The sequence below is a fragment of the Protopterus annectens genome, chromosome 6.part0, assembly GCF_019279795.1.
Source record: "Protopterus annectens isolate FY-2018-M chromosome 6.part0, PAN1.0, whole genome shotgun sequence".
Lineage (NCBI taxonomy): Eukaryota > Metazoa > Chordata > Ceratodontiformes > Protopteridae > Protopterus > Protopterus annectens.
The window spans coordinates 1,365,034,640-1,365,056,588 of NC_056737.1; the positions used below are offsets into that span (position 1 = coordinate 1,365,034,640).

General features: G+C 39.5%; 1 protein-coding gene across 1 annotated transcript in view; it reads right to left on the minus strand.

Moving 5' to 3' along the window:
• The window catches only part of ITGB5 (integrin subunit beta 5), a 1,724,339-nt gene that overhangs the window by 968,627 nt on the left and 733,763 nt on the right, over nucleotides 1-21,949 (minus strand). Inside the window, exon 7 of the mRNA XM_044074928.1 lies at nucleotides 5,895-5,990. Within this exon, the coding sequence (XP_043930863.1) occupies nucleotides 5,895-5,990 (96 nt within the window). The remainder of the gene's footprint in view (nucleotides 1-5,894; nucleotides 5,991-21,949) is intronic.

Below are 21,949 nucleotides of genomic sequence, written 5' to 3' on the forward strand. Positions count from 1 at the left end.
CTACTTCTTTCACAGCTTTCTGTACTTCACCTTTGCAGTTAGATTTTGCATTTATAAGGAAACAGCATTATGGTATATTACCTCACTGACTACAGAAAAGTAATCTATGGGATTAGTGTATTGATTTTGCAGTACAAGGATTACCAGTAATTTATAATTAATCTAGTACCTCTCCTGCATTTTCCAGCTATTCACTTACAGGTTGAATACTGCCTTTTCCCCACAATTAGAATTTTTTTCACAGAGTAAACATCCTGCTTAAACTTCTTGTTTCTGGAATGCTTTTTGATTGTACTTCAGGTTAGAAGTTATGTCATTTACTGCTATGCTGTGTGACAGACTGCGTTGTGATGTGATTACATTTTTGAGTTTATTCACTCAGGGCATGTCTAAAAATGTTCAATGAAGATCACTGTTCTACCTGTATTAATGAATGCAAAAAAAAAGTAGAAAATTAGGAGCAATTCCAAAGACACCAGTACCATTCGGGTCAATGTTACTGTATATTTATATTCCAAATGGAGAATTTCAACAGTCCACTAATTGGAGCTACTACATCACTACATACCCATACCCAAGTCACCAAACATAATTCAGGATGAAACAGAAGCAGCTATGTCTAAGATCAAAAACACTGCCTCCCAAAATTCAAACAATATTCCCAGTTGTTCCATGCCAGAATCAGATAAAATCTTTTACAACCACTGTACTTCTTATTTAACAAACATCCCTCCAAAGACGTTACCTGCCAAGCAAGTGGAAACAGGTTACAATGACCCTTTGTCTATAACAGCATATCCTCAGTACATCCAGAAAACTGTTGGCCATCAGCTTTACCTGTATCACCTAAAAGGCTATGGGAAGGAAACTGATGATTCAGAAGTATATAAGCAACTTACCACTCTGTATGGTTTTATTAAGGATAAACCACAGCTTTTAAACCTTGTCAACTTCTTTGAAGACTTCACTGTTAATTTGATGCGCAGTCACATTAATGCACACCAAGTGTATCAATTGTACGAAAGTGTCTGACACTCACACAAACTATGTGAGCTTAAGGTTAAGATTTATGTGATTTTTCTGGACTGCCAGATGGCTTACAAGATGAACCAAAATAATGGGGGTATGCAGCCATTTACTCATGCCAGCTGAAGTAACCAATGAGATCTCTACAGGACACTGTACCTGGTGCTCTCATTTTGACAACTTCCTCTCAAAAGTTAGAGTCAAAATTAACAGCATCTGGATCTCCCAATTTGCTGCATAATTTTCAAACGTAGTCCAACTACCGTTCACCTCTCTGACAAGTTAGTATTACGCCATACTAAAAGTAACTCCTGGAGTAAAAGTCAAAACTCTAATGCTCAGTATCAGTAAATAAAGCATAATTACCTTTGAAAAATAAAAGCTTCCCTCCCATTATACAGTGGGGCACAATCTACAGACTGTTAAGGACCTAGGTACATTTATAGGACAGACACCTCTCCTTTAAGCAACAAAGTTGCCATGTTATTAAGAAAGGCATTACAAGTGGTTCATATTTGTACTTGAGATGTCATTGTGTCCCTCTATACCTCAATGGATCAGTCAGTTATGAGGTACAATGTCCTTGTCATTATGCTTGTGGTAGAACACATGGTTCAACTACAGATGGTGCAGAGCTTCAATTAATAGAGGCCTGAAGTTTTGGAAGCTACAGTAACTCAGGCAGGAACTGTCCATTTTCAGTCTTGTACCACATCTTGAGAGATGACCTATGCCTTACAAAATGAAAGATCCCTTCCTGTTCAAGACTCTGTGTCTAGAACAGACAGCAGACATGTGCAGATACAAGTGACCTCATAATCTCCATTAACAACAGTAGCAAACATGACAGGTTCATCATCCAACACCTCCTTCATTACTTGAATAAACTCCCAGATCCTCTTAAAGTAGTGTCAGTCTCACCCCACATTTAAAAAGGAATAACATGATGTTATGGTTACATGTAAACTTCAGTATGAGACAAATGTGATCAAACCTCTCGAAAGCCACAAGGCCTCAAATTTGGTAATAACCTATATATGACCTAATAATGAACTCCAACCATTTTGACTACTGCAGAAACATTACAACATCTTAAAAAAATATTTTTTTTAGCTTTAGTGACTGGAAGCAGCTATCTTTAATAGTACACTTTGACAGAATTCCCTGCACACTGTAATGTGCTGTAAGAGTGAGCACATTCCACATGCCATGTTTTTTAAGGAACTTGAGTAAGTTTTTGTTTTTTTAAGTAGCTCTTACTATGTATTTAAACTAAAATTTCCATTCACAGCATGCTGTTCTTGGTCTCTTGGCTTTGTTCCAAAGGAGAAAATAAGCAAGACAGCCACTGCTGCACATCTGCTGTTACTAGGTACTGCATACAGCACTAACACCATACGCTGGTATGTACTGTAATCAAAACAGCCACTGCTGCAGATCTGTTGTTACTAGGTACTGCATACAGCACTAATACCATGCGCTGGTATATACTGTAATCAAAACAGCCACTGCTGCACATCTGCTGTTACTAGGTACTGCATACAGCACTAACACCATGCGCTGGTATTATACTGTAATCAAAACAGCCACTGTTGCACATCTGCTGTTACTAGGTACTGCATACAGCACTAACACCATGCGCTGGTATATACTGTAATCAAAACAACCACTGTTGCACATCTGCTGTTACTAGGTACTGCATACAGCACTAACACCATGCGCTGGTATATACTGTAATCAAAACAGCCACTGCTGCACATCTGCTGTTACTAGGTACTGCATACAGCACTAACACCATGCGCTGGTATATACTGTAATAAAAGCAGCCACTGCTGCACATCTGCTGTTACTAGGTACTGCATACAGCACTAACACTAACTTAGGAACCTGGGTGGTAATTCCCAGATATGCTCAGAATTAGTCCAAAATGACAAAAAATACACTGAACCCACAGACATTGCCAACATTCTAGCTGACAGGTTCAGCGCAAACTTCTCCCCCCTCTCCCCACCAAAAGAGCAAATATCTATCCCAGCAGAGTGCTGCCCCCCTCAGATGCTCAGGTAAGAGCCGCCCTCTCCAAAGCAAAAAACACAGCATCAATGGGACCAGATGGTGTCCCGGGCTGCGTCCTACATGAACTACAAGAAGAGCTAAACCCAAACATAAAACTACTGTTCAATCTTAGCCTTACTACAGGATATGTGCCCAAAGAGTGGAGTACAGCAACAGTGGTCCCTCTCCATAAATGTGGTGCCTCAATGGATCCTGGAAACTATCGCCCCATAAGCCTGACTAGCTTGGTCTGTAAAGCTATGGAAAGGATCATCATGGACCTCATAAATAAAGATATTGGGGACCTACAGACACTGAATTCTACCCAGTTTGGCTTTGTTAAGGGCAGATCCTGCCTCTTAAACCTGGTTGATTTCTTTGAAACAGTCACCAAGGCCATTGACGAGGGGAAGGTGGTCCACACAGCCTACCTGGACCTCGCAAAAGCCTTCGATACAATACCCCACTCAGGCATTATAGATAAGCTCACCAGCTTAAATATAAACCCCTATGTCACTAGATGGATTGCAAACTGGCTCAAGGACAGAACCCACATGGTTAGAATTGCTGGAGCCATGTCAGACTCCAAACCAGTTACAAGTGGTGTCCCACAAGGCTCAGTCCTGGGACCTCTCTTGTTCGGTATATATTTCTCGGAGGTACAGGCCAACACGGAAGGACTGTGGCTGACCAAGTTCGCAGATGAATGCAAACTGGGCGCCATAATTGACTCTCCAGCTGACACAAGCATCCTCCAAAAGGGCCTCATAGAGACAGACAACTGGTGCCAGAGCCACGGCCTGAAGCTAAACGCCAAAATGTGTACAGTCATCCCCTTTTGCAAAAACAAAGTGCCCACAAATTACCACATAGGTGGTAATCCATTAAGTACAGAAGTAATTAGGGATCTGGGGACCCAAGTTGATAGCAATCTCTCATTTGACAACCATGTGGCCAAAGTGGTTAGAAAAACATTTTATATAGCCCACCTAATCATGAAGGGATTCACATCTAGATCAGGGGAGGTCATCGTGCCTCTTTACTCATCCCTCATCAGGCCCATAATTGAGTACAATGCCCCTTTTGGGATGTACCTTACCAGACACCTGCAGCAACTGGAAAGACCCCAAAAGTACCTCACCAAGAGGATCAAAGGGCTCAAACAGATGCCATATGCTGCCCGGTTAAAGAAACTCCAGCTCTACTCAGTGGCATACCGCCTGTTCAGAGGCGATCTGTGCCTGACGTATAAAGCCATGTCCAACCCAGAATTAATGGATATGCTGCACCTCAGAAAATCCAAATCCCATCGAGCTACACACTCGAGAGACTTGAACCTCAGCACTGAAATAAATAGGACATGCTGGAGGGACAAATTCATAACCCAGAGGCTCCCTTCACTCTGCCTAACCTGGACTGGGATTTTATTCCAGAGTCCCTCATTGACTCTCTTCAAAGGAATCTTGATGAGTGGATGGGAGATCGTAGGTTTACCCCGGGTATCACTTCTGTGTCACTGTTAGACAGAGGCACAGTATACTAACCTCGAAAAAGGGCATAGCAAAATAAATTTAAAATGGGTGGCGAAAGCCAGGCTTATAAATGCCCTAGGGCAGATAGCCTAGTATGAACCTATGAACCAATGAACACCATGCGCTGGTATATACTGTAATCAAAACAGCCACTGTTGCCCATCTGCTGTTACTAGGTACTGCATACAGCACTAACACCATGCGCTGGTATATACTGTAATCAAAACAGCCACTGCTGCACATCTGCTGTTACTAGATACTGCATACAGCACTAACACCATGTGCTGGTATATACTGTAATCAAAACAGCCACTGTTGCACATCTGCTATTACTAGGTACTGCATACAGCACTAACACCATGCACTGGTATATACTGTAATCAAAACAGCCACTGCTGCACATCTGCTGTTACTAGGTACTGCATACAGCACTAACACCATGCACTGGTATATACTGTAATCAAAACAGCTACTGCTGCACATCTGCTGTTACTAGGTACTGCATAAAGCACTAACGCCATGCACTGGTATATACTGTAATCAAAACAGCCACTGTTGCACATCTGCTGTTACTAGGTACTGCATACAGCTCTAATACCATGTTCTGGTATATACTGTAATAAACAAGGAAGATCTAAAAAATCAAAATTACATTTAATTTCTCACTACTGCTGTACAGGCTGCACTTTGCACATAAAAGCAGGGGGAGCCCATGCAGTTTTAGGATTTTTTTCATATCTAAACAAGTCAGTTTGTACACAGTTTAATTTATAATTTCATTAGAAGTAACTATATATATATATATATATATATATATATATATATATATATATATATATATATATATACTTCTCTGCCCTGATGTTACAAAACTTTTCAACCTATTTTATTTAAAAATCAGGGACAAAGTTAAAAATAAGTAACAAAGGACCAAAATTAAGGAAAACTTATAAAATAATGACAGCATTCACTTAGAAAGTTGATATAAGATGATTTATATTATTATTGTACAGTTTCTGATGAACAAAAAGTCACTAACCATAATACTTGTAATAATGTAATAATTTTAAATTCACTATTTTGTCACAAAAATCTAATTTTGTGATGTACAGGCCAAAATTATATTTTTATATATACACACACACACACACACACACACACACACACACACACACACACATATATTTAGATAAATACACACACATAAATGTTATACACACACGCACAAATATATATATATATATATATATATATATATATATAAAATTTGGTAATAATTACCTTGTAAAGCATATAATGGTTTTTCGTAACTGCAAATATCAAATGGATGTTGTTCTCATCAAGTTTCTCCCCAAGTTGTGCAAGAGATGGATAATCCTAAAAAAGATGTGAAGACAAATATTTCATAATGACAAATGAATAAGAGCATTTACTTCAAGCAAAAGAAACAACAATTGTATTTTATACCTATGTAACTACAAACACTTGGGAGCGCAAGAGGGCAGTGGGTGATACCTTTAGAGCTCAGGAAATCTATTAACACTACAGCATAAAAGAAACTGATAAATCACTGTAGTAGGCAGGATGTAGACTGATGCACATTATTTTTATTCATTTTAAAAGGAATGCTTCACCAAGCTTATTGTTATATTTTCAGTAATGGCATACATCCCAGACTGTTCTACAGCTTCTATTAAAAAAACTCTTTGTGCTACAGGGAGAAGGCAAATCATTTCTAGTGATAACCTGTGGTATACAAACAGTGTAAGCAATGTTGCTCTTAACTCTGCTCTAGGTTGTATTTCTAGTGTCTTAAAATGTTGACAGGTATGATAGTGGCTGCAGGAAGGACATCCAAAGATAAATATTGTATCCTCTTGTAAATAAATACAATAGAATACAATACTTTAAATAAAGTAACTAAAGCAAATGAGTACAGGGCAAATACAGGAAGATAGTGTAATTAGGGTTAACTACAACACACAATAAAACAAGTTCATTATTGAGCAACTAGACATAAACACATAACAGAACTAGATGAAAAAAGAGGAGGAGTTGAAAAGGCAGCGTGAGATAAAATGAGTGGATTAGGGGAGTGAATCAGTGACAGAAGTAGAGAACTGAATGTAATGTTTTTTAAGGGGTTACTTACAGGAGTACTTTAAAGACCTGGGATAGAAGTGAAGTGAGAAGTACAACTTCAGCTGGGCAGAAAGGATTTCTGGATTTTATTAATTAATTTTACTTTTCACATGAATGCACACAAGACCAACGAGACCCCTGTTCATTACCTAGTCATAATAAACAGGTAAAACAGAAAGGAAATATATCTGCCCCTCCCGAACTATGAGACTGAAAGCTAACTATGAGACTGCAAGAGAGGGATCTGTCCTGGAGTCAATACCAAAAGAACAAAACCGGTAAACTGAGGCAAACCTACCAAGAACTTCGCAACAAAGCCAAAAAACAAATCAAACTAGACAACAGTAAATACTACAAAAACATGCAGGAAAAATATGCCAATAACCCTAAGAAATTTTGGGCTACAATAAATGGTATAATCCACCCAGGTAAAGCCACTACTCCGACCCTAGTACTACCAAACAACCATGACAACATTCCCACACAATTTAACAAGTTCTTTACCAGAACAGTCCAAACCCTTACCAATGCCCTCAATACCACTAGTAGCCCTATATCAGGTACTAGCAAAACCCATCCTACTACTCAAAACAATACCACCAACTTTTCCCTACTCCCTGTAACCACTAAAGCAATTTCCAAGCTCCTTAATAAACTCAAACCAACCACACTAGCAGCTGATACCCTACCAGCCGAATTCCTTCAGATAGCAGCAGACGCCATAGCCTATCCCGTGTCCATCCTCATAAGCAGGTTATTTGCAGAATTCAAAGTCCCCACCCTGTGGAAAACAGCACATATTGTTCCACTGCACAAAGAGGGCAACTCCTTAGAACTCACCAACTACCACCCAATCACAATTCTCTCACCTCTATCCAAGATATTAGAAAGAGTTGTGCATTCCCAACTACTTCAGTACCTCTTACAAAGCAACTTAATCTCCAAACCCAGCATGACTTTAGACCATCCCACAGCACCACCACAACATTAGTATCATTTACAAATATAGTTAACCACAATAGAAACAAGGGACTATTTGTATCTTCCATTTTCTTAGACTTATCTAAAGCATTTGAAATGGCAGACCATAACATTCTTCTCCAAATTTTATCTACCCTAAGCCTCAGCCCCTCCACTATATCATGGTTTACTAGCTACTTATCTGGTCGACAGCAAGCAGTCCTATGGCATGACCAGCTGTCCCCCTGCTACCAGTATCCATAGGTATCCCTCAAGGATCCATCCTTGGCCCACTATTGTTCTCACTATTCACCAACCAAATCAATTCCTCCTCACTCACAGCATCAGTAGTACAATACGCAGATGACACCACCCTTATAAGTGCCACCCCCACATTAAAGGAACTGCAAACCCTCACCCAAAACACTTTTACTCTAGCCGAAACATGGTTCACAAACATCAAACTTATTCTTAAACCCCCAAAAAACTAAATTAATTCTTTTTGGCCCAGGTTATGCTCTCCCCCTCAACAAAAGTTTCACCATTCACTACAAAGATAACACTCAAATCACTCCAACTGCACACACTAAACTGTTAGGTGTAGAAACAAACAATAATCTCAAATCTGACAGCCATACAGCACAAACCTTTAAGAAAGTTAATAAAAAAATAGGACTTCTCTATTGGAACAAACAGTTTATTACAAAAAAACCCAAAGCTAATACTACAAGAACTCATCTCTTATCCATCATTCTCTATGCCTCTCCCATCCTTACTAATCTCCGCCAGAGTGAGCTGAACAAAATGGAATCTTGTTATAACAAAATAGCCAAGTTCGCTACTGAAGCCTCATACAAATCCCACTAATGTCTCGCCCTTAACCAACTCAATTGGCTCAAGCTACCTCAACTACTTTTGTTCAATCAACTCACAATAGGGCATAATCTCTTTTACCTTCCAGAAAAAAACCCTGCACTACAATATTTAATTAACCCCCACATCCTTACCAGAGCCTTACGATCTACTTCTCAGAACCTAATAAGTATTATCAGACACAAAAATGATGCTGGAAAATCTCTCTTTGCCTGCACTATTGCCAAAATCTGGAACTCACTACCTAGCCAAATAACCTCCACTACCTCCACTATTCAATTTAACTCCTGAGAACCCACTTCTCAAAGAACTGGCTTTGTTCACGCTACTCCCGAGGTTAATTTGCACCAATACCTTGTTCAAGGATTCTACTAAAGGTCCCCTAATTCCGTTCTCTGTAAAGGTTAATAACCACCGGTTATTTCTGTAAAAAAATATTGAGAGTACTCGTAATTTAGACAGAAAAAAAAAAAGGTTTATTGTTTTTATGTTTATATTTTACATTCTATATAAACCCTGTTGTTGGATTACTGTATAATCTTAACCTGCTGACTTTACTAAATGAATTGTCAAACTGTACCTGACTTTTGTTTCCATGGAACCTATCTCTGTATGATATTCTTTTGAAATTTCTTGTATGTCATGCTATTGGAGCTTTTCTCCCCGGGCCTCCGCTGAAAATGGATATGTGTCCAGTCGGACTTTCCCAGTTAACAAATGTAAAATAAAATAAATAAATAAATACATTTTCAACAGTGAAAAAACATGTCAGTTTCATAAGAAAACTTTCAGAATAGAATGAACCCAGAATATCCCTTTAGTCAACTGTAAAATAGTTAAATGAGATTAACTGACACCTCCCCCGACAAGCTAAACAACAGCATCATAAATTAATGCATGATTGACATGAACTATTTTCACACATTTGCTGGGATTCAGCAGAAGTCAGGTGAACCTCAAAGTATTTCTGAAATTTTGTCTGTGTTTACATCCACAAATTCTGTACCCAGAATGTCAAATTTTGTTGTCTCCAATAACAGTGTTGATAAACTAAAATGCACTAAATTATGTTTGTAGCTTCTTCACTCATTATACTCAGAATTATTTCATTTCTCCTGAATGCTGGATATTTGGCCTGACTTCTGCACTCACTCATGAATGCCTGTACCAAACGTCTGTCGGCTGCACTGCAAGACTTTCTGCTTATCACTCCTAACAAACTAACTGTCTCACTGTGTCTGAAGTATCTCCTAATAATACCAAAAGCCTGTTTGTGCTTAATGTACAGCACATTCTGTTAGCACATTTTATTCTTATCTGTACTCTTCACTGAAGGTTACTGACACATTCCTTTAATATGGCTGCATTTCACAGAATACCACATTTATCTTACACATACCAAAAATGACATTGTACTTAATGATGACTCAGATGAGGGCTGATTACAGTGGGGCAATGACATCTCTGCACAGACATGCTATTCTCCTTGCTTATAAGTTGCGCAGTATAGAAGTACTTCCTCATAATGGTAGACACATATTGGTTGCCTGCTATGCCATTGTCTTTATATGTTTCCAAATCTCCAACTACTGGATCAACGCTTAGGGGGTGTATTATCAATGTGATAGTTTCCTTAGATAGTTGGATATAAACATGCACTTTTTGGCATTTAGCATTAATCCATGACTCAGGCACCAGTTATTTGTTTGGAACAAGCCATCAGGAAGGATGGGAGTCTTTTGGGGATGAAGTGATGGCTCCCAGCATGCAGTCATCCACAAACTGGTCCATAAAAGACCCTTGACATTTGCTTGGAATTCTGAGAAGTAGGTGTCGAAAACGGGTGGCCCCAGTATCAAACTCTGTGGGACTCCACTAATGGCTGGTCTCTTTCTGGCCTATCTGTGACTCAGTTGTCAATACAGTGGGTGACATAAGGTTCTATTCCTAATTTATTAAGGAATATTGTGTCAAAAGCTTTGGCCAGGTCTAGATAGGTGGTGTGTACCATCTTGCCATTTTCAAAAAAGTCACCCAAAAAATGGAAAACGTACACTAGGTTAAGTAATCATGACCTACATTTGACAAAACCAAATAATCGGGATAGGTCACACTGTTTGAAAGTTTCCTATGCCCTTATTAATTCCCTTTATCTTTCTGTGACTTTACATATAAGGCTGGTCAGACTTATGGTTGGTAGACTGTCCTCCCATGTATAGTAGTGAGACTGTTGTTGGTACAAATCCCACTTGGAGGCTGAGGTTGAACTGCATTGTGAGGGACATGGGTACAGTAGGTTATACTTCATGCTACTGAGGATACATCCAGGGATAATGTCAGGACACACAGATGCAGTACTTTTAGCTTTTGAGAGAGCTTCTAGGACTTTATCCTATGTGACAGCCAGGGGCATACTGGTTTCTTATATTTCATGTGAGATATCTGAGGGTGAAGGGGGAGAAATTGGAGCTAAATTTATAGGCTAGCAGGTTTACAATGCTTCAGGTTGAGTATAAGTGGTGGTGTTCACAATCAGTTCAGCACACTGCTACAATAGCACTTTTGAGATTACAGGTGCAGCACAAGGCATTGTGGTTGTCCTAAGCCTGGGTGGCTATTTTTGCCTCAGATTTGGCCTTGGTGGTTTTAGACTCCTAAGCTGCTTATTTAATTTAATGATGGACTTTCTAACACATTGGGTGTTGTACTTCTTTTTTTTTTTTTTGGCCACAATTAACGTCCTTTTGCTATAAGGCTTATTGATGTAGTGGTTCCACCAAGGAGGTTTGTTTTAAGGATTCGCCCTGTGCTTGTTTCTTCTTGATACAACTGCTTTTATGCAGTTGTTTACATGTTGATATATCTGAGCGGCGTATGCTTCCACATAAGCAGTAGAGTTTTCTGGGTTTGAAGAATATGAAACCTGCCAAGGTATTGTTTAGAAGGAGTAAGTTTGCCTTGAAGAACTTTCAAAAATGTCCAGGGGCAGCAAAGAACTCAAGTTACTGTTTTATTTCTAAGCAGACTGATTTTTGGTAGGATCTGATGAGTGAGGATATTTCATAAAGAATGGAGCATAATTCTCCAATATTGTGAGGACAAGGTCAAGGACGTTGCTTATCCTAGTGAATACTCTGACTAGTTGATTCAAAGTGGTTGTGTTAAAGCCCAGGAATCACTGCTTACACACTAGTGGTGGTATATGTTTCCCCGTCTGTAACTGGATAGTTGACATCACAAAGGAATATTGCATTAGATGTAATCCTGAGTGACTCCACTTCATATAAGTAAGTGCTATGGCATGCTGGATCATAGGAAGTCATCTATAGCTACCTAGAATATGGTAAGGAACTTTGCTGATGGTGAGCTGGACACAAAGAAGCTCTACGGCATCATGCTGCTTTACCAGTTTTCATGCAAGTATCTTCTGGATGAAGACTGAGACACCTCTACCCTTTTCCCTTCTTGCTTAGTAGCTTGTCTAAATATGTGGAAGGCATCTGGGAAGCTGGAGTACGCCCCATCATTTTAAACCATGCCTTGGTCACTAGACAGATATCTGTACTCACCAAGGTGAGGAACGTTAACAAGGAGTAAAGTTTCATTTTTTTATTTTTATTTATTTTATTTTGTTTGCAGTTTGTTTGCCAGGATAGTCCATTGGGCCACAAGAAGCCCATTTTCAATGGAGTCCCGGGGAGAAAAGCTCCAGAAAAATACAAAAATACACATTGCATATATACATTACAGATTATCTCATAGGAATACAATGTAAATATGATAAGAAAAGGTTAACAATGACAGAATACACCAGTATAGTTCATTAAACAGCAATAAAAACAGTTTTTTTTTTTTTTTTTTTTTTTTTTTACAAAAGTAGCAGCATAGGGTAACTCTTAAGTATCGGTCCAATAATTCAATAGAGCTGTGGAACTATAGGAGGCAGTGATGGCATATTTAGTTCAAGGAGAGTAGGAAGTGGTATTAGAAGGATTAGGTAGGATGGGAGCAGGAGCACTTCCATTGTGAAGTTAGGAGTGAGTGCAACAAGGTTTTAAATGAGGAGAGACTGCTGGTGACTGATGGAGATAGTAGAGAATTCCAGAGGCGAGCAAGAGAGAAGGACATTAGGTGATTCCCAGCTGGACGTGTGGGTTTGTGCAATTTAATTAGTTTTTGGGAATTAGATCTTAGAAGTCATTCTGGCTCATGCATTTCAAAGGTAAAGAGAGGGGTTGTAAATGAGTGTGTGTGCTTGGATGAGTTGGATATAAGTGAGGAGGTCAGGTAGCTCAAGCCAGTTTAGTTGTTGGAGAGAATTACAATGGTGAGAAATGGGTCTGTGACCTGCCGCAAATTTTGATATCTTGTTATAGCAAGAGAAGAGTTTTGTTTTGAGGGAGGACTGCAGGTTGTGAGGATAGATGCACCATATATAGGAGGGACGGGATAAGAAGTATCGGCTAGAATGAGCCTAGTGGAAGGAGAGAGAGAACGATTATGGCGGTATATCATACCAAGGTTTTTGTGGGTTTTTTGATATTTACTTGTAAATGTTTGTCGAACTTTAGTTGATCATCTATAAGTACTCCTAGTAGTTTAGTGTCAGAGACTATTTCTAGAGGAGTATTGTTTTTGCTGGTGATTATGAATGAGTGTTTTAGGCTCCTAGCATTGAGTAGTAGCACCTTTGTATTTTCCTTTGCTTGTTTCATTATGTTGATATGTTTATCTGGTTGGCATTGCCCCAAAAAAAGGCACTATGGGGCAGACAATGTTCTAGCCAATATTTGAAGGTCTACAGGGGACTGGTGCAGACTATCCTTCATGAATTATCATGGTCTGTTGATCATATCTTCCTAGGCTGATAAATATTGTACCCCCTTCAAATGATAACAAAAGCTAAACCTTTTTGCTTGTATTAAGGCATCATCTTTGAGAAATTAGACAGCTTCATTTGGTAATATCTAGAAGATTTTAAAAGCAAAGTAGAAAGATGTAAAGGTAAGAAGGGTAAGAGATTATGAGACAGTATTCTGTACTGAGTTCCCAGAGTTAAAATGTTTCATTCCACATAACATGAAACATGTCATCTGTGGAACCTAGGTGTGAAAGAAGTGAAATCATAACTACCTTACTAGATTGGAACACAGACAAATAGAGAAGTCTGAAGACAAGTACTCCAAATAAAATTGTACATCTTTCTGTTAAGAGAAGACATTTAGTCATAGAGTGATGCAATGATGTCTTGACGAAGATGTGGTATACCTACCTACAAATTAAGAGGCATAGTCTGAGTTTTTGTAAAGGAGTTTACTGTAAAGGATTTACTTTTTACTATGCAAGTGCAATCTGACAAATTCAACACAGAGAATGAACCTTTACTAAATTACAGCCTCAACATATTGTCAAAAGAAGCAATATCTGCATTACGTAAAACAAAAATGGAAATACAGAGTTACATGTTTGCAGTGGCAGACTCCCATGCACTCCTCATGAAAATGAACTTTCATATCTTCCTACGACTAAATGCCAGCTATAAGCTCACATTAGCTCAAGGAAGGCAGGAATGCATATACTTCTCCTTTCGAGAGATCAGTGCTGTCTTAAGAGTTACAATGCAAGTGTTTTGGGAGGGGTGAGGGAGGCAAAACCCCCTACCCAAAGAGCAGAGAAGGCTTTCTCCTCTGCAAAAATGTAAACTTTGTATTTCCTTTCAGATTTTCATAATTTTATTGTCCCTTTAGTCCAAGAACTACTTTTTGAATTTCACTGCTTTGGCATTCTGTTGGATTACGTTCCTGGTGTAGGGGTAATGCACATTTTCCTCATTTGTTTTTTAACTCTTTTTTGCTTTGGAGATGTAGGTGGATTGGACATTGACCAAAGGTTTGAGTGTGCATGTGAATGTGTGGCGTGGAAGAACTACCTCGGCAGGGCTAGCGACCCCAGTTATGTAAATCTTGGATCTAGGTGATTGTCACTGTTGAAGTGACACCCCGACCCATTTGCAAAATGGGAAAAAGAGGTTATGGATGAATGGATGGAGCTGAGACTTTGTAACAATATTCAGTACTATGAAGTCTTCTGTATTTTTTTTTGTGCCAAAGTCCCACATATTTTTATTCCAAAGCTTACTGAATAGTTGCAGAGTTAGGTTCATGCATGCTCCAGTCTATACCTACACTTTTTAATCAAGGCATATTGCCAAAAAGAATCTTTTTTTTAGTCTTTAAAATTCCAAGAATGGCTTTAGTTTCTAAAAATCACTGACAGTGGACTGAAAGTGAAACACGCATGAAATTCATAGATAGCACATGAAAACATGGTTTTCCCAGGTAGACAAAAGGTAGCATTATAAATTGAAAGTTTGTCTTTATAAAGTTGTCCCTGCAGCTCGGTATATAATGGTTGATTAATGGATAACTGATGTGGAGCAGGACAGGACAGGTGGTTTTCAATTACTTGTCTAACGGATTACGTATACAGGCCACTGAAATGATAAAGCAGTCTAGCCCCAGTGTAGTGAGATGAGACAGAGGTGTGTAATGTGAGACTAAATCAAATGTGTTGGTGAGGTCAATAACCACAACCCTGACAAATTCACCTTTGTCCTTAGCCCCTTATATGGAGTTATATGGGCAGATACAGTTGTGCTTTTTTAAAGGAATCCATGCTCAGTTCTAAGAACTAATCCATAGTCAGAAACTAACACTATGAACTACTCTGAGACTATTGTTTCTTGTAGTTCAGAGAGGGGTGTCAACAAAATTGCCAGAAGCGTTTCAGAGGTAGGATTATGGAGTTCAGGCAAAGGGATGGGATTTTGGATGTGTAATTAGTGGTGGGAAAAGATGGGCAAAGTAGCAAGATGATCTGGATTCATGATGTCACTTCAGTGTAGACTGTACGCTAATCACGCTTGTGACTTACAGTAATAAGTACTGTTTTATTAGTTTTTAACATTGACTTGTTCCCTACTTCAGCCTGTTTTATTTGCATTCACAAGGCATACCAGTTAAAATAATAATTGTAAACATCATTATAGAGCATATGTAGTACACTGGACTTTACCATCAAAGCTGGTTTTTAGGAACACTTGTAGCTTCTATAAAAACAAGTTTCTATTCTTAATGCTGCTACTGCAACAGGAGAATAAAACTATAAAAGCACAAGGAGGGCTGTACAGAACCATAAACATTAATAACAGGTCCATGATCTTAAAGAACAAAAATCATAAACTAACAACCAGGCCCTAAGGCTTAGAGGGATAAATCCCTTACTGTACCCAAGATAATTTGTGTTGGACAAGTAGTACTGGCACAGGAGGGAGCATGTGCAGGACGATAGGAGTAAGTGGATCATTGCTGGTTCACCCATCTTGGGAGATAGGTGGCAGCTTGGCTCATTGCACTGACCTGCAGGAATGCAAGTGTATCACTGCAACATGAAGATTCTAGCATACTTGGTGTGCTGCAAATGGTGTGCAGTTGTTCAAGAGGATGGGCATGGGCAGAAGTCCAAAAGCAACTCCTGATGCATCTGCAGCAGATCTTTATAGCTGCTGGTGGGGGGGGGGGAGGACAAAATAGGAAAATCTACAGGATCTGAAGATTGGCCAGCTCTGACTCATGATTCACTATAGGACTCTCATCCCAATGGAGGAACAAATAGGTCAATTGGCTGTGGGAAGGGCATCCACTGGGTTGATCCTGTAGATCAAACAAAAAAAAGGGTCATAAGTAAACTATGTTTTTTTTTTTTGGCAAGTCATATTACAGTGCCCCACATTTTAAAATCCTAAACATTCTAACTCTGGTCTTAAACTGGGGAACAGGGAATATTCAGTTTTACTAGAAGACTAATTTTTTTTTCTTTATAACATCTGACCTTGGGAGTTATAATATTAAAGCAGTGGCATTGTGAAGGACACAGCTACCTATATGTGGGGGTGGAGGTGGCTTATCCCCCACATTATTTTTTTTCTTTGTTAAAAATTTTGAAGGGTTCTTTTACATAAGTCTGTTAACACTATGCCTACATTCTGAACTTTGGAATGCAGTTTACTCAGGCATTTCAAAAGCAATCTCTTAAGTTTTGGTCATATGTTATTTGGTCTTTTACATAGGAACCATTCTAATCCATTAAACAATATAATGTAACTAGACATAGGTAGGGCCTATGACTCTTTCATGGAAACACTAAAAGAACATTACTTCAGTGAGAAGGTAATGGTCAAAGAACATCAATCTTCACAGTGAAACGTCTAAAGGTAAGACCTATGCCACAAGATCCAAAAGTCCTTTTTCCCAGATGTCCCACTTGTTCTCTTTGGGGGACAGCTGGTTGTTTGTGGCTTTTGTCTGCAGCCAATATGGATCTTCCTGTGCCATACCTTTCTCTTGCATCAACTGTAAACATGGGAGTCCATAGTGCATGTCCCTTCTGATACATGCACTTCTGCACATACCCAGTGCCCATTACGATTCTCACACTCTATTTTACTGGTGGCTATGCCCAGCTCTTTATGCTGCACTTGCTATCAGAACTTGGCTCTACCTGGTGTCAGTTCTGCAGGAGATAAGAGTTTCCCCCCATCCAAGCGCAGGCAAGCCAACATTAACTGCCCACTCCCACACTTTCCTGCCAGCTCCTCCAAAACCCAGATTAGTAGCTGACCCTGGGTTGTCTGGGTCACAGTCAGAACTTTATCTCTGTCTGCCAAAGAACTGGGTATAAGACTCAGAAATCTAACCAGGGTTATGCATTCAGTGTGAGAGTCCATACGCTTCAGCAGTCTCAAAGACAACTTGGAGTCAGTCCTTCAGTGAAAGACAAATAGATAACTGAAGCTCATTCCTGCTATGGCCACGATAATACTGGCGTACCACTGTCTATTCAGCTCATTCTTTCCTTCCCCACTTTTTATTAAAGGGGGCATAAACTGCAATTTTGTGGCTAAGGTTCATAATGTCAAAAAAAGTCCTCATGAATGACTTAAACAGAAGGGTCTACTGCAATTACATCTAAAGAATACTGCCCAGATCGAGAACTATATTACAACATCTGACCTTAAGGTAGTGATTCCTACACTAGTAGACTCTTGCTTAGACTACTGCACTGTACTTTTACCTTGGGCTTTTGGGCTAAGAGTAGGTATGGCTGTATATGATACAAAATTCCACAGCAAGACTACTAACTGAAAAACCATATTGTATTACATCTCTGCTATGACACCTTGCACTGATTTCTAGGCTGCTGCCAGGTCTGCATTGAAGATATTTTTACCTTCTGGACCCTAAACAACATAAATCTTTTTCATTTGAAAGAATGCCTGGTTCCCTTTGTTGCAGCTAAGCCCTTCAGGTCATCAGAAGAGAGTCTGCTAGCATTTTTGAGGACATGACTTAAATAGTTTAAACGTTTTTAGAAGTTGCCTTTTTTGTATGTTTCTCTTCAAATACCTGACAAACACCAATCATTGAATTACTGATCAGCCCATCTGTTCTCCTTTGAGGCAAGAGAGAATTGTGGGAAACCATTGTTTCATTCCACAAACAGGAGTTTCTGATAATTGCTTAAGTACCCACCACCCAAGTGGGTAATATGCATCATCACTTGTGCAAGGGCCTGCAATTCCTTTCTTCTATGGGGATATACATACACCTGTACCTGCCTGCAGAAGGCTACTACCTACTGCAGCCTGGCAGAGCTAAGTGCATATCCCCAGTCTGCATACTAGACACTGTAGTCCCACTTCACAGAAAGAGTCAGCATCACAGCAGCATGGACTGCCCCCTCCAATGGGTAATGCTGACAATGGCCTCTCACACCCACCCTCCCCAAGTGGTGACTGAAACCAGGTCAACTGGGTCATAATCTGAGCTGAATCCATTTATGCCACAGAGCTGATAGTTGTCTTTAGCCTAGTTAGCTCTGAAATCAACTACACCTCCTGATTCAGGCATATGATTTAAGACTTCTTAAAAGATACATTTTTAAGCCCTACACCTGGAGCTATTTTCAGTTTTAATATGATTTATAACAATGTCTCCCTTTTTTGTCATATCTGTGTTTTTAGCCTGGCTGTATAAAGTATTGCATTGTCTTTTCTTAATGTTGTGCAATGCTTAGGTTACTTTAGAATGTCAGTACAATAAAGAAATATAATGAAATCCAAAGATGAATGTCATTCAGAAAGTACTGATGTGCAGGATATGTAGGCCCTACTATGAGAAAAAGTAAGAAATAACTGTAGACAGGGTTTGACACAATCATTCAAGCTCTACAACTACATGCCATATGCAATGATGCCTACTAGATGTACAAATTTTGAAAACAAGAAGGGGAACTCTGGACATTAAAAATAAGATGGAGGTGAATCAATGCTAACACGTGGAACACGTTTTCTTGAGATACTATGGAAGGAATCACAGAGAAAGGTTTCATCTTTGGTAATAAAAGTCCTTGGTCAAATCAGTACCACAGAAAATACAGTAAACGTAGGACAGGAATATGGATAAGAGTCTGCATGCAGACGTTAAAAATACATAAACAGGCAACTGCTTACTAAGTACAAACAAGTGTTGAGCTCCCCTACACAGCTTCTCCACAGTCTACTACAGCAATAACTCAGCTGTATATAAATATGTAAGTATGTAGTGAAGGCATATCATACTAGTAGATTAGGAATAATGATCCCATGGCCTAAAACACTGAAGGACTCAGACTGAATGCGTAATCCTGGTTAGAATTCTGAGAGGCCATTGCATGCTACGTTACCTTCAGCTCTCCCAGAGGTAACTGCCTGCTAAACTATAAAAGAACTGTCATAAAAATCATGAAATTCATCTTGATCATGGATAACCACACATCCTAAGACCAGACGGAAGTCTTTGGGCCAGATTCCAAAAGGCTTGCTCTCACTGTAAGTGGCCACTTATGCTGACAGTAGGTCATTTGTAATCTGGCCCCAGGAGTAAGCCTGTTCATAGATAGGCTTTAAACTGAAGTAAGTCACTTACACTGATAGAAAGTATTTTGTAATCAGGACAGAATTACACTAACAGCAATTTTTTTGATCTGGTCCTTCATGTCTGTGCCATAGGATTTTAATTTGTACATAAATTCAAAGGAGAAAATGACCACTGGCCAATACCATGAAGTACAGCTGAATCATAAGAACCTGTGACTAGCTTAGCCTCAAAAAAATGTTATACATTTCAGTTCAAACTTCTGGTAGGACATTTGGTAAAATGATGAGGATAGACATCTGACTTAGAACTGTATTAGAATGAGCAGCATATAAAAGGAGAAAGTATCTATCAAACCCGTGAGCAAGGTAAATAGACGGTGCACAGAAATATTAATAACTGCATAGAGGCAACTATACCCACCAGAATGAAGTACAGAATTAATTCAAAAACAAGCTATCCTGGTGGAATCACACACAGCATCAACAGGTTTTACAACAGAAGGAAGAAAATCATGGCAAATATTAGGAGGTGTAGCACCCAGGAGGAAAAAAGCACCCTCAGCAAACTAAACAAACAAATCATAAGACAAAGTCTACCAAAGCCAAATTTGAGGTAAAATTGGCCTCCATGGGCAAAGACAATTATAAGGCATTCTTTAGCTATGTCTGCAATCTCAAAGGCAATACACAATTGTGTGCAGTGATCACTGCTAATGGACCCACCTATACTGATCCAGAAGATATAGCAAATCTACTCTCCAATAAATTCAGCTCTAACTTTACCCCTCTCATCCCCTCAACCTCCCCTCAGGAAATACCATCAAATATAACTCTGTCCTACTATCAATAGGGAACAGGTCATCAGTGCTCTCTCTAAAGACAAGAACACTGCATCAGTGGGCCCAGACAGTATCCCAGGATGCCTTCTAAATAGCATGAAACATGACCTATCAGGCAGTCTTGAATTGCTATTTAACTGCATCTTCCAAACAAGCTTCATGGCTCACAAATGGAGAACAGCAATAGTCATCTCTGTTCTCAAAGGTGTGTCATCAAGACATCCTGGAAACTCCAGACCCATAATTCTCACTAGTGTCATATGCAAAGCCATGGAAGGAATTATCATAAAACTAATCAGTAATGGCATAGGAAACCTCCAGACTCTGGACCCAACCCAATTTGTTTTTTTCAAGGGCAGGTCATGCCTACTTAATCTGGTGGATTTCTTTGAGAAGCTCATCTAAGCAATGGATGAAGGCAAAATGGTTCACACTGTCTACCTTTACCTGGCCAAGGCATTTGACACAATACCCCACTCAGGCATTGTTGACAAATTCAAGAGGTTAGATATAAACCTTTATGTCACCCGGTGGATAGCCAGCTGGCTCACAGACAGGACCCAGGAAGTTAGAACTGGGAAGTCCACCTCTACAAAGAGACCAGTCACAAGTGTAGTCCTTCAGGAATTAGTCCTAGTACCGCTCCTTTTAGGCTTTTCATAGGTTCATAGGATGATACTAGGCTATTGGCCCAGAGGCCCTTATAAGCCTAGCCAAGAATTTTGCCCATGTTCCCTCAAAGTCAGCACCTGTTTCCCCTGTCCAGCACAGACACAGGTGGGATTCCAGGGGGGTATTTTTTGTTTACAATCCAGTCATCCAGGTTCCACTTAAAGAGGGCTAGTGAGGTACTCTGCTTGACATGGAGAGGGAGTCTATTCCACAAATGGGGGAGACGTCTCTAAAGTCAAGACCAATGTCAAGGGCCTTTGGCTGACTAAATCTGCAGATGATTGAAAATCAGGAGCACTCATAGAATCCACTGACCAACACAAATGTTCTTCATGATGGACTGAAACAGACAGTTAACCAATGTCAGAGCCACAGACTAAAACTAAATTCAGAGAAAGTCATAGTAGTATCCTTCAGGAAGTCATACACCCCTGGTAACTATCATATTGAAAACGCACCCTTAAGAGTTGGCACAGTAATTAGGGACTTGGGGACACACATAGCAGTAATCTAGCCTTTGACTAACATGTTTAAAGTAGTGAGAAATCATTCTATGTTGTGCAACTTACAAACAAAGACATGGAATCTAGCTCCAAGGAGGTCATTGTTTCACTGTATTCAGCATTCATCAGACCCATCATTGAGTAAAATGCCCCCTTTGGTATGTACCTAACCAGGCATATCCAACAACTACAACATTCACAGAGCTTACTCACTAAAAAAATACAGGGCATAACATGCACTATGCAGACCACCATAAGGCCCTATCCATATATTCCGTCTCCTACAGGCTGTTAAAGGAAGATCTACATTTGGCATCCAAGGTATTGTCAGACTCCACCCTGATGGACCTCCTACATATTCACAAAACAAAC